The sequence below is a fragment of the Chionomys nivalis genome, chromosome 4, assembly GCF_950005125.1.
Source record: "Chionomys nivalis chromosome 4, mChiNiv1.1, whole genome shotgun sequence".
NCBI lineage: Eukaryota > Metazoa > Chordata > Mammalia > Rodentia > Cricetidae > Chionomys > Chionomys nivalis.
The window spans coordinates 31706227-31719140 of NC_080089.1; the positions used below are offsets into that span (position 1 = coordinate 31706227).

The 12914-nt window shown below is 38.9% G+C and overlaps 1 protein-coding gene across 3 annotated transcripts in view; it reads left to right on the forward strand.

Annotated features, from left to right (window-relative positions):
- Arhgap32 (Rho GTPase activating protein 32) overlaps positions 1-12914 on the forward strand; it is a 227892-nt gene that overhangs the window by 131277 nt on the left and 83701 nt on the right. For all 3 annotated transcript variants that reach the window (XM_057766589.1, XM_057766587.1, XM_057766588.1), the window contains 2 exons: positions 8381-8518; positions 12561-12653. In XM_057766589.1, coding sequence (XP_057622572.1) covers positions 8381-8518; positions 12561-12653 — 231 coding nt within the window. The remainder of the gene's footprint in view (positions 1-8380; positions 8519-12560; positions 12654-12914) is intronic.

Here is a 12914-nt window from a genome sequence, read left to right on the forward strand (position 1 = left end):
AGCAGTTGTACAGAGCACTAGTGGTAAGAGGCCAGTAATGATACTGTTGGTTTCCATCCTCATTCGGCAGCCCAGTTGACCTCAGTGGTTGAACCACATGGCCCTGAGGTTGGAGAGTATTTCTCTGCTTGCTGCAGGTAGCCTCGGCTGGGCTTCTACTGCTGCCTGATTCTCTAGAGGAGCTTCCACAGCATTGTTATTATCAGGCTCGGGGGGCCCCCAGGGTGAGGTGTATAGGGTTGAGAAAAGATACCCTCCTCATTTGATCTCCCCTTTTAGGATTTGGGCAGAGGCAAGCCTCCGGGTTTTTTCCCAGCAGCCAGAACCTTAACCTGTTGAGGCAGAAAAATATTTTTAACCCATGGTGGAGGGTTTTCTATCAGTCACTGCCAGGTGACTATACAGAGAATCTGATCTGGGTGGCCAGTCCTCGGTTGGTAAATGATGTTCTATACTGCACCTATAAGGCCAGCATTAAAGGATCCCTCTGTTGGCCATCCAACATTGAAAGAGGGCCACTCTAAGCTACAAAAGATATTAAATTTTTCTTTTCTAATTTCTACGTTGTTGTTATGTGCAGTTGCCTTGACATCACCCCAGTGTGCAGGGCAAAGCTCTAAGGAAGAAGAGTTAGCAGTCCCATGTTAGCAGTCAGCGTCAGGCCAGTTGTCTAAATAATGAACAGAGATACAAAGAACAACACAAGCACAAGGGCCCAATGAGAGGAAAATACCTTGAAAACAAAGTCAGAGGTCTATGGTCTCTATGAACCCTGGATTCCCTTCTTCTGGAGTCTGGGGGCTCTAAAACACCAAAGACCATGTACTTTGTGGGGCACTCTGCCCCCTGGCAGAGTTACCTGTTCCCCCGTTCCTGTCAGGTCTTGGGGTGTCTCCCAGATCCTTGCAACCAGAACCTTCAAGCACATCCACTTAGGTTACCTGGGCTGTTTCAGAAAAAAACTGGATTTTCGGAGGATTCCATGTCTCAAAATTAGTCAGAGATGTAAAAGACAAACTAAAAGTAAATGAAGAGAAAGACAGATAATTGACAGATACAAATGGGAACTCACTGGTCTGTCTGAAACCTTTGGTGTCAGGGGTCCAGGGGTTGCGCAGGATCCAGGAATCCCAGACGAGCCCCCAAATATTATGCCTCAGTTGTGAGACCCCCAACAAGACCACCATAGAGCCGACTTACAGATGAAATCACACAAAATTTCTTTATTCTTACAAGCTCGCAAGCAGGGACTTCATCCTGCACATCACACAGTGGATGAGGGAGGAAGGCCCATAGCTCACAGTGCAAGGGGGTCTTTAAAAGGAAAACTGCAAGCAGGGAGTTACATGCCTTGGCATTACCAGATTGGGTAGGGGTTGTGCTTATATTGCATTTGGCTCTAAGTCAAGAGGTGATTTTTGTAACTTTCCACAGAAACACCTGGTAGTTGTAAAAACTTGTTTGTTTAACTTCTGATTGGCTGTTCTCAGGTTTCTAGGCAGCCAGGCAGTTTTTGGGCGTTTGTGGCTTTTCTCGGAATTTCCAGGTACACGGGATGGGGTGCTTGTTAGGTTAGATTTTCACAAAATGGGTCCTAAGTTTAAAATGATTTTAGTCTTGTCTCTTCAATGTAAGTCTGCCGAGAATTAACCACAGGAAAAGTACTTCCAGATACTTTAATCCTAGAGGTCACTGATCCTCCCAGTCCTCATTTCCTCTTATTAACATCATCTAAAGTTCTCTTAATTAATTTGTGTCTCAGATCTTTCCATTCTACTCTCTTCATTCTGTCCTATCCTTTGTGAGCAAGCACATCAGCTACTTCAGAAGAAAAATATTGTTTTCTTTGTGTCTTATTTATTGCTGTAGGTGGAATATCTTCTGAAAATGATGTTCCTTTTTTTCTGTGTATATTTCTTCCGTTTTTAAAGAAAAAAAAAGTTTATTTAAAAATTTGTGGAAATGAGTAAGAATCCTGGGAAATTTAGAAATATACAGAAAATATGAAGAAAACTTTCTTGTCTTCTGTGTTGAAAATTGAGTAAGTTTTAAAATTCAGTAAGCACAGACATCAATTATAGACAGTTCCATTCATGGGGTGAAGCATTTATGAGCATCATGTCAATGGTATTTAATGTTAAAAGCATTTTTTTCACTGTTACATTCTTTTTTAAAAATATGTATTTATTATGTATACAATATTTTGTCTACATGTATGCCTGCAGGCCAGAAGAGGGCACCAGACCTCATTACAGATGGTTGTAAGCCACCATGTGGTTGCTGGGAATTGAACTCAGGACATTTGGAAAATCAGGCAATGCTCTTAACCGCTGAGCCATCTCTCCATCCCCTCTGTTACATTCTTTAACAAATCAGAACTAGTTTTTTTTTTAATAAATATATATATTTATTTAATTTACATCCTGACTGCACTTACCCCTCCACCCCAGTCTCCCTTCCCACTCTGTTCCCACTCCCCCTTGGTTTCTGTTCAGGAAAGGGCAGGTCTCCCATGAGTGTCAGCAAAACATGTCATATCAAGTTGCAGGAAGACTAAGCACCTCCACAAGTGTTAAGACTGGGCAAGGCAACTCACTAAGAGAAGTAGGGTCCCAAAAGCCAGTAAAAGAGTCAGAGACAGCCAATGCTCCCACTGTTAGGAGGTCTACACCACTGTTAAATATATGCAGAGGGCCTAGGTTAGTCCCTTGCAGGCACCCTGGTTGTATATTCAGTCTCTTTGAGCCTGTATGAGCCCAGCTTAGTTGATTCTGTGAGTTTTCTTGTGGTGTCCTAGCCTCCTCTGGCTCCTACAGTCCTTTCTTCGCCTTTTCTACAGGATTCCCTGAACTCTGCCTATTGTGTGGCTGTGACTCTCTGCATCTGTTTCTATCAGTTGCTGGATGAAGCCTCTCTGATGACAACTGGGCTAGGCACCAATCTGGTCACAGGAGATGACCAGTTCAGGTTACATACCCGTTATTGCCAGGAGTCTTAGTTGGGATCATCCTTGTAAATTCCTGGAAGATTTTTGTGCCAGGTTTTTATCTGACCCTGAAATATGCCCCCGACCCTTTCCAGTAGTCTCAGTACTATCACCCTCGACCCACAACCTGACTGCCTGTGTTCCCATCCCCATCCACCCGTCCTTGGTTTACTCGCAAGATCTCTTCTATTTCCCTTTCCAGGGAGATCCAGAAGTTCCCCCGTGAATCCTCCATGTTACCTAGTCTCTCTGGGTCTATGGATTATAGCATAGTTAGCCTTTATTTTACAGCTTATATCCACTTATGAGTGAGTACATATCATGTTTATCTTTCCCAGTCTGAGTTACCTCACTCATCTAGTTATATCCATTTCCCTTCAAATTTCCTGGGGTCCATGTTTTTAACCACTTGTTAAAACCTTGTTTTTAACACTGCTCCATTGTGTAATGTACCACATTTTCTTTACCCTTTCCTCAGTTGAGGGACTTCGAGGTTGTTTCCAAGTTCTGACTATTAAAATAAAACTGCTTTGAATATAGTTGAGCAAATGTCCTTGTGGTATGATTGACCATCCTTTTGGTATCTGCCTAAGAGTGGTATTGCTGGGTCTTATGGTAGATTGATTCCTACTTTTCTGAGAAGCCACTACACTGATTTCCAAAGTGGCCGTATCTCTCACCCTGTGTAAAACTCAAGTCCAAGTGGATCAAAGATCTCAACATAAATCCAGTTACACTGAACCTGATAGAAGAGAAAGTGGAAAATAATCTTAAATTCCTTGGCACAGAAGAAAACTTCATGAAAAGAAAACAAGTAGCACAGGCACCAAAAATTGAAAATAAATGGGACCTCATGAAATTGAAAAGTTTCTGTAAGACAAAGGACACCGTCAAGGACAAAACAGCAGCCTACAGAATTGGGAAAATGCTTCACCAACTTCCTATCTGACAGAGGACTAATTTCCAAAATATATAAAGAATTCAAGAAACTAGATATCAACAAACCAAATAATCCAATTTGAAAAATGGGGTACAGATCTAAACAGAATTCTCAACAGAAGAATCTCAAATGGCCATCAGGGAAATGCAAGTCAAAAAGATCCTGAGATTCCATCTTACACCTGTCAGAGTGGCTAAGATCAAAAACACAAGTGACTGTTAATGCTACAGAGAATTCAGAGCAAGGGAAACTCTCCTCCATTGCTGGTGGGAGTGTAAACTTGTACAGACACTTTGGAAATCAGTGTGATGGTTTCTCAGTTTCAGTTTAAAATGACAAATTTAAACATATTTATTCTAACTTGTCAGCTGAAAATTCCTTTTTTATTTCTTTCAAAATATAGTTTTCTTGGTAGAAGAGTATTATTATTTAATAATCACTATTTTATCCTATTGTTTTAGAGTAGATGATACTAACAACCCTTTTCTAATTTTTTTTAATGTGTGTGTGTGCCGACATGATTTATGTGTAAACATGCACACACATTCACACAAAGGTCAGAGTATATGGTATCTCCTGAAACCTGAGTTACAGGCAGTTAGTTCACAGCTGTGATGTAGATGTTGGGAACCAAATCCCAGTCATGTGGAGGAGCAGTAAGCAAGCACTCTAACTGCTGAGCCATCTCTCCAACCCCAAAGACAACAATACTTATTGAAAGATCCTAACTATACTTTCACTATAACTACAATTCATCTAGATTCATTAGTTTATCTTTTCGGAAGATAAAATAGAAACATTGCAATAATCTCAGGGTTCTTTTTTTCATGGTAGTGGAACAGACAGCTGGTTTCAAGGGAAGGCTTCCTGTCTCAAAATATCTCCTGCACTCTGGTGTTCCCATGCTTGACATTCCATGGCAGAAAAGCGTTCCTTGTATTACCTATCTCCTCTCAACTCAGTCCATTAGCAAATGCTGTTACTACCACAGTGGATTGACTGTTAACATTTGGAGAGCATCTGTGTGTGAGCAAAGCTGTAGGCAGTTTAAACTTTGTGCAGTTATGGAAGATGGCGATGTTGTTACCCATTTCACAGAGAAGTAAACTGTTGCTCACAGGTTGTGTCAGATTCTGTATTGAGCATCGTCCAGCCTAAGATTTAGGTTGTGTTTCTTTCTTTCTTTTTTTTTTTTACTGAACTTTATAATATAAATTATAAAGCAACTATTATTTTTCAGATTAACTTTTCTCAAACAAAAGAATTACAAAAACATGGGCAATGATTGTTCTCAGGAAGGATAGCGAATACTTCCTTTTTTCAGACTTGCTAGGCTTACTAATTTTTGATATTATTGAATGATAATAATTATGTGTTAGTGATAATTAAGATAAAAATTGGTAGAACATTAAAATTATTAGTACAATGAAGGATTTTGCATTGTTCCTTTATAACATTATTAAAATAAAGTATTCTAGTTATCATTTTATTTATACTTCTCAGAATGTTTTATTTATACTTCTCAGAATATTAAAAAACAAAGTCTTAGTTTGACTTTCTTGTTTCATGACTGCTCATCATATAGGTCCTTTAGTTGATAAATTTTGTTCAGTAAATTTGAACACATTAGGAGATTTTCATATTGCTCTGATTTCATAAATGAGACTGCGCAGGAGAGCCATCTTTTGTTTACACAGGAAATTTTTAAGAGACAGTCAAACATATGTCCACAGTCGTACACTTAAGAGCTGATGAATCTATAGAGAGTTATCATTGTCACTTGAAGCCCACAGTCTACACTGGACCATACTCTTTGGGCGCAACATAGCATGGACTTGGCTGAAAATGTAATGACATCCATCATTCTAGTATTGTAAAAAAAAAAAATACTAATACTGTCCCAAAATCATGTGTAATTACCTTCCTTCCACAAACCCTTCACAAACATTAGTTTTGCATTGTTTCCATAGTTTACCATCCCTGGAATGAGAATGTCAGAATTGGTTCTTTTTTACATGTTTTCACTTGCTAATAAGCCTTTAAAATTTCTCCATGTTAAAGGAGATATGTGTCTTTATATTTGACACATTAACAATTTGCATTTATTCTAGAAAATGCAAATGTAAGTATTTTGGTAACTAAAAACTGGTGTATATCTTATGGAAATATTTTTTCACACAGTAGATGGCTTAGTGTTTAAAATTATGTTATGATTTGGGCCTGGAGAGGGTTAACAGCATGGGTTGCTTTTCAGAGCACCCGGGTTGAGTTTCCAGTACTCACTACCTACTGACTCATCTGTAACTTCAATTACAGACGAATCTGATGCTCCCTTCTGGTTTCCATAGTACCAGACACTCAGGTGGTGCACTTGACATTTATGCAGGCAAAATACCCATATACAAAAATGTATATGGGTAAAGAAGTTATGATTCATTGAATCCCATAAGGATAATTGGAAGGAATTTGCATATATTGATTAAATATTGACACTTCATGTGTGTCTGGGGAGCTTCCTCCATATCTTTTATGGCTGAGTGTTCATTTCTGCTTAGCTCTAAATACTGTTCCTTCAGGTGCCTGCACCACTTTCTGTGCGTTCACAGCTGAAGGCCCTTTTGGGTGCTTGCAGGTTTGGATATCTATAAGTAAAGTTGCTGTGAACATCCCCTTGATGGAATTTATGTGACACTAGTTTTCAGTTTATATGTGTCTGAACTCAAGGTATGAAGCTGGGTTGCATGGTAAGAATATATGTAATTTTTTGAGAAAATGCCGAATTTCTTCCAAATTGACTGGTCCATTTTGTATTCTTCACAGTGGTGAATGAGCATCCCTACTGCTCTGTGCTTTGCCTGTGTTCAGTATTGCTAGAACTTTGGATTGGGACCATCCCTATAAAGGCCTTTTTTGAATTTTCAGTCCTATAATAATATAGGATATTAGGCAATTTCTCACATGCTTATTTATTATTTCTTTTTTTTTTTTTTTTTTTTGTTTTTTGTTTTTTGTTTTTTGAGACAGGGTTTCTCTGTGGTTTTGGAGCCTGTCCTGGAACTAGCTCTTGTAGACCAGGCTGGTCTCGAACTCACAAAGATCCGCCTGCCTCTGCCTCCCAAGTGCTGGGATTAAAGGCGTGCGCCACCACCGCCCGGCTATTATTTCTTATATTAATTTTTGGTGAGGTATTTGTTAATTCCTTTTAAAATTAGGCTATTCCTTTTTTGTTTTTAGGAATTCTGTGTGTATTTCGGATAACAAGGTTTGTCTAGTTTTGCAAGTAAGCTAATGTTTGTCTCACAGGCTGGTTTAGGAAGTGTCCTCTCTTTTGTTTTCTGAAACAGATTCTATAAATGTGGTATAATTTCTGCCTTAGGCATTTGGTAAAATTTATCGGTGAACTCATTAGTGTTAGTTGCTGTTTTTGAAATATATTAAAATAGCTTCAATATATTCACTTAACTCAAATTGTGTATTTCTTGGTGTGTGGGTTTGACCAGCTCCTTTTGTTGTCTGTCTAACCCGAGTGGGGCAATGCCTCTTTGTAGATTTAAATTTCATTTCACTCACAATTAATGATACTGACATTTTTTCATGTATCCATAAAACTTCTTTTGAGAATTTTTTATTTAAGTCTATGCCCGTTTGAAATCTTATTATTATTATTATCCTGAAATTAAGTCGAATTCTTTGTATCTTCTGTATTTAATGCCTCATCAGAAGTGTTTAGTAGTTTTGATTTTAGGTTTTTTTCTAGGCTTAGTGTTGATGATAACATAGCAGGATTTCTAGTTTTCTAGTCTTTTTTCTTTAATATCCAACATAATGGTGACATACTTTCTGATTGGATGCTTTGAACTACTAGTCATTAATGAGAACCACTATGCTAGGATGAGAAAGGAGAGGGAAGAAGGTACTGCAGGGGAGATGTGGTCAGTTTACCCTTCCACATTGGGAATGGGGTACTAACCAGCCCACATATACACATGGACACTGACCCTCCCAAATGCTGCTTTCTGTTTTGCTTTCTCTTATCCTTCAAGGAGCTCCTGCTTCCTTTACCATATTAACTAAACCATAAATTAACTTTTTATTTTTCTTTGATTTTAGGAAATAATTTATTGCCTAGTTAAACAGTTGTTTTTTTTCTGTAGATTGAGAGTCACATGCTATCTTACCCCCAGCAGTTATTTTCAGTGAGTAGCAGTAGACTTTGGAGAGTAGTAGGGAGAGGACAATGGATGGTTCATCTTACTTGAATAAGTATTGACCTTTCCATAATATTATTCACTGGAGTGTTTGAAGCAAAACTTCTTGTCATCATTAAGTTAATAGAAGCTTCTTATTTGGAAACACAAAATTTCATGGATAAGATACCATTAGAGAATAAAGGCCTGATCTTAAGCATTTTGAAGAAAAAATGAACTTATTGGAATTTTGTTCTTTACCCATAGGGCAAAAGTTGGATTGTTAAAAGAAGTTATGAAGATTTCCGGGTACTTGATAAACATCTTCATCTCTGCATTTATGACCGCCGATTCTCCCAACTCTCAGAGCTTCCCCGGTCTGACATCCTGAAGGACAGTCCTGAGGTAATCATTTAGAAACCCACAGAAATAATAACACATGGGAGTCAGTCAACATTTTTGTCACTGTGGAATCCAAGAGTGCCTAGGGTTCCTAAGATTGCTTATTTCAGAAGAGAGACTTACTAGGATATTCAGAAATAAGCACGCATCAGTGGATATTTTATGAGGGTGGGAAAACCTTGTAATGATGGTAATGTTAATAGTAGTCAATATGTTTAGCAGATCATTCTTCTAAGGAACGTGAAAATATGAAAGCCAAAGATATGAAAAGAGTTAAATTGCTAATGAAATCCATAATGAAGCAATGCTGTTGGGTCTGTTTTGATGGCAAGCTGTGTCTATACATTCATTTTCACTTTTGCAAAATTCCTAAAAATGTAAAAATTTAACCATATGTATAAAGAAGAAATTCTTTATCATGCCAGTAATAAAGAAGTATAATTGGAATAAAAATTGTGAGTAATATTTGAAAATAGATGATATACATTTTGTGGGAAATCAAAATACAGCCCCAGCCCTTGTATAGGATGATTGTAGAACAGGAAGGTGGGGTCTTACACACAGACACCAAGTAAATAGTAGCTGAGGACATTGCGGAGACATTTGAAAGTAAGACTATCACTTCTGGGGGAGAATATGTCCATGAAATGAGAACATATTTTTGTAAAGTAGAGTAATCAAATCTTGAAAATGAAATATCATGTACATCAATAATAGCAGATCTAGATAACTGGACAACATACATAAAGAGACAGCTACAGAGAATTAGTGAGCTGTATACTACATTATAAGTATATAGCTACTGAAAAGGCCAGGATTTAAAACATTGTGTGAAGACATTTGGACCTGTGGAGAATAGGTACAGAGTAGTGTTTACTCCTTAGAGTTACAGAGGAGAGCAGATATAAGGAAATAAATAAAAATTAATCTGAAAAACTCTGTAGAAGCCGGGTGGTGGTGGCGCACGCCTTTAATCCCAGCACTCGGGAGGCAGAAGCAGGCGGATCTCTGAGTTTGAGGCCAGCCTGGTCTACAGAGCTAGTTCCAGGACAGGAACCAAAAGCTACGGAGAAACCCTGTCTCGAAAAATCAAAAAAAAAAAAAAAAAAAAAAAAACTTTGTAGATTGTAGAGCTAAAGAAAACATTGTTTTCAATTTCAGGGAGGCTCCTTAAAATTCTACCAGACAACTGTCTTAGTTACTGTTACGTTGCTGTCACAAAACACTCTAGCAGAAGTAACCTAAGGGAGAAAGGATTTACTTTGGCTTCCCCTTTCAAAGAGATAGTTTGTCATGTTGCGGAAGCCATGGTGGCAGGAGTATGAGGCTGACTGGTCACATTCCATGCAGAGGGAGACAGGAAGTAGATATGGGTTATAACATTTTAAGGCTTTATAGACAGAGGTTGCTTGTTTGTTTCCTGGCTACCCAGACCCGAAATAATCACACAAAACTGTATTATTACAGCACTGCTTGGCCTGTTAGCTCACGCTTTTTATTGGCTAGTTTTTATATCTTAAATTAACCCATTTCTATTCATCTTTGTATTACCATGTGGTTGTGGCCTACAGATAAGATTCCGTCCGGCATCCAGCACAGTTTCCTGTGGTGGCTACATGGCTTCTCCCTGACTGCCTACTCTCTCACTATATCTCTACCAGCCTGACTATAAGCCGAAGCAGATCCTTTTATTAATCAATAATTGTAAAACATATTCACAGCATGCAGAGAGGAATCCCACATCAAGGCTGTTCCAGTGACCTGTTTCATCCAACAGACTCTACCTACTGAAGGTTCTACTACCTTCTAGACAGCACCACCATCTGGGAAGCCAGTTCTGAAACACATTAGAATATGGGAGACAGTTTACATTCAAATAGCAACATTCTGCCCTTTGCCCGTTTCGTGGCCATCTCTCAGTGTAGGATGCATTGGTCCAACTTCAGAAGTCCCCATGGTCTTTGACAATACCAACACTTCTAACACACAGTTTTATTTTTTTCTGAGACTCAAGGCATTCTCTTAAGTGTGACACCCTGCAAAATCAAAAATCAAATTGATATAATTCTAACATATAATGCCATTGAGTAAACATTCCCATTCCAATGGGGACGAACAAGGCAGAGCAAAGAAAGATTTGACCAAAGTGAGACTAAAATCCATCAGGGAAAATACCAAATAACTCAATATCTATCATTTGGTACTGATAATGGGGTCACCTTAGTTACAAAGGAATTTGGCAGCCACACCCGTCTAGCTGTGCTGCCTACAGCAGGCATATCCTTTCTCTAGGACTGACACTTCTTCATGCGTGCAGCTTTCTTCAGTGGGCATCCCGTGGTCCTGGCCTCTCAGCAGGTTTCACTTTCATAGCTTCACACAGTAGCCCTCTTCTTCCTTGCAGGGAATCTGACCCTGCCACTTGTTTAGCTTCATGGCTCTCAGGAACTGTGACCAGACTGTGAATTCCTCAGTCTTGCATCTTCCATGCTTGCAAAACTAGCACCACATAGATGACCCTTGACAAGTTCTGCTGCCTCCTAAGGTGGAATTTGGCCCTCCTGGTTGTAGTTTTGTTTTTGACAGCATTATCTAAATTTTTAAAATTTGAGAATTTCATACATGGATACAGTGGAATAAACACATCCCTTTATTTCCCCATCTATCTTCCCTGTACCCTCTAAAACATGCCCCTGCATGCCTTCTTTTGATAACCTACTAAGTCTAGTTAGTGGTGCACATGGTGTGTGGCCATCCATTGAAACTTTGGAAACTTACCAGTGGCCATACTCTCCAAGCAGAATAATTCCCCCTCTTCCCCTCAATTTATCATCTGCCAGTAGCTCCTCAGTAAGAGTGGGGCCTGAACATTGTCGTCCCCATCTTTGCTGGGATTTTAGATAGTTTGATCTTGCATAGGTCTGTGTAAGTAACCACAGTGCAATAGCCATTTCATATCTGGAAGACAGTGTTTCCATAGCGCTACTCCTATCCTGTAGTACTTAAACTCTGTTTCCTCTTCCAAGCTGTTCTGTGAGACTTCAAGGACGTCCTAGGGTAGGGCTACTAGATAAAGATGTTTCCTTGGTGATGAGCAATCTATTCTTTCTTCTTATCACTTTGATCAATGTCCAAGTTGACTGCTGCCCATGGCAGGGGGTTGGGTGCAGATTCTCTAGCCTGTATTAAGAGCACTGCCCCCATCTATTGGTATTCCTACAAATATTTATTTAGAAGGCAGTTTGACAGACATCATGACTATTTGGCAAAATAACAATAACATGCAGTATCTTAGGGTCTGTGATTTTCTAGACCTTGTGTAGGCTTTTGACACAGGATTATTGTACCATACATGAAATTCCCTTCTGTGGAGAAGACATCAGATCCAATCAGAAAGTGTTTAGCTATCCTGTAATGGATAGATGTACAGATGTAGGTTCTGTATCATTCTTCTGCCTCAGATTATCATGTTCCAGAGCACTGAGCTGTACCATGGTGTAGGATCACATGATATGGCTGCCTGTATACAGCTATATGCATGGGAGATTACAGCCATGGAAAGCATAGAGGAAAGATAGGCAGAAAAGCCACATACGTGTACCTTCTAATAAATACCCTGTGTGTTTTCAATACAAAAATAGAAAAAAAAAAAAGGTCATAAAATCAGAACCTCTACAGTATGGCCCTTGATGATAAGGTATTAAAAACTAAATATCCCACAATAGAAAGTGGCTGAATTATTCTTTAAAAAATGTCATTGTTTCAGTGATAGTCTTCTGTAACTTCATTGAAGAATTCTCTATAACTATTATTTTTTTTAGATGTTTAAGATAGGGGTCTCTGTGCAGCCCCAGCTGACCTCACAGAGATCACCTGCCCCAGGTTCCTGGGTGCTGGGATTAAAGGTGTGTGCCACCATGCCCACCCAATGTAATTATTAAATTCCCAAAGATCTGTAGGGTTTTTTTTTCCTCCTAAAAATAACTTTTTATAAAAAGTAGGGAGTTGCTCTTTCCTATGAGTTACAGTGACTCTTTCTTTTCAGTCAGTTACTCAGATGCTTATGGCTTACCTGTCACGCCTCTCAACTATTGCTGGCAACAAGATCAACTGTGGGCCTGCCCTTACCTGGATGGAGGTATCTGTCTAATCATCTTGGTGAAAGCTTATTCTAAAATGATTTACTTAAGGACTTTGTTGAAATCTGATAGTTGATGAGTTTCACAAATAAAAAAATAAAGTATGTTCTCATCTTCTAGGAGAATTGATACCTGATATTTTTAATTTTAATTTTAATGTATCTGCATGTCTGCGTGTGTGCTGTGTGTGCCTGCTACCCCAAATAGCCAGAGGAGGGCTTCAGATGCCTTCAAACTGAAGTTTCAAATGATATGAACCA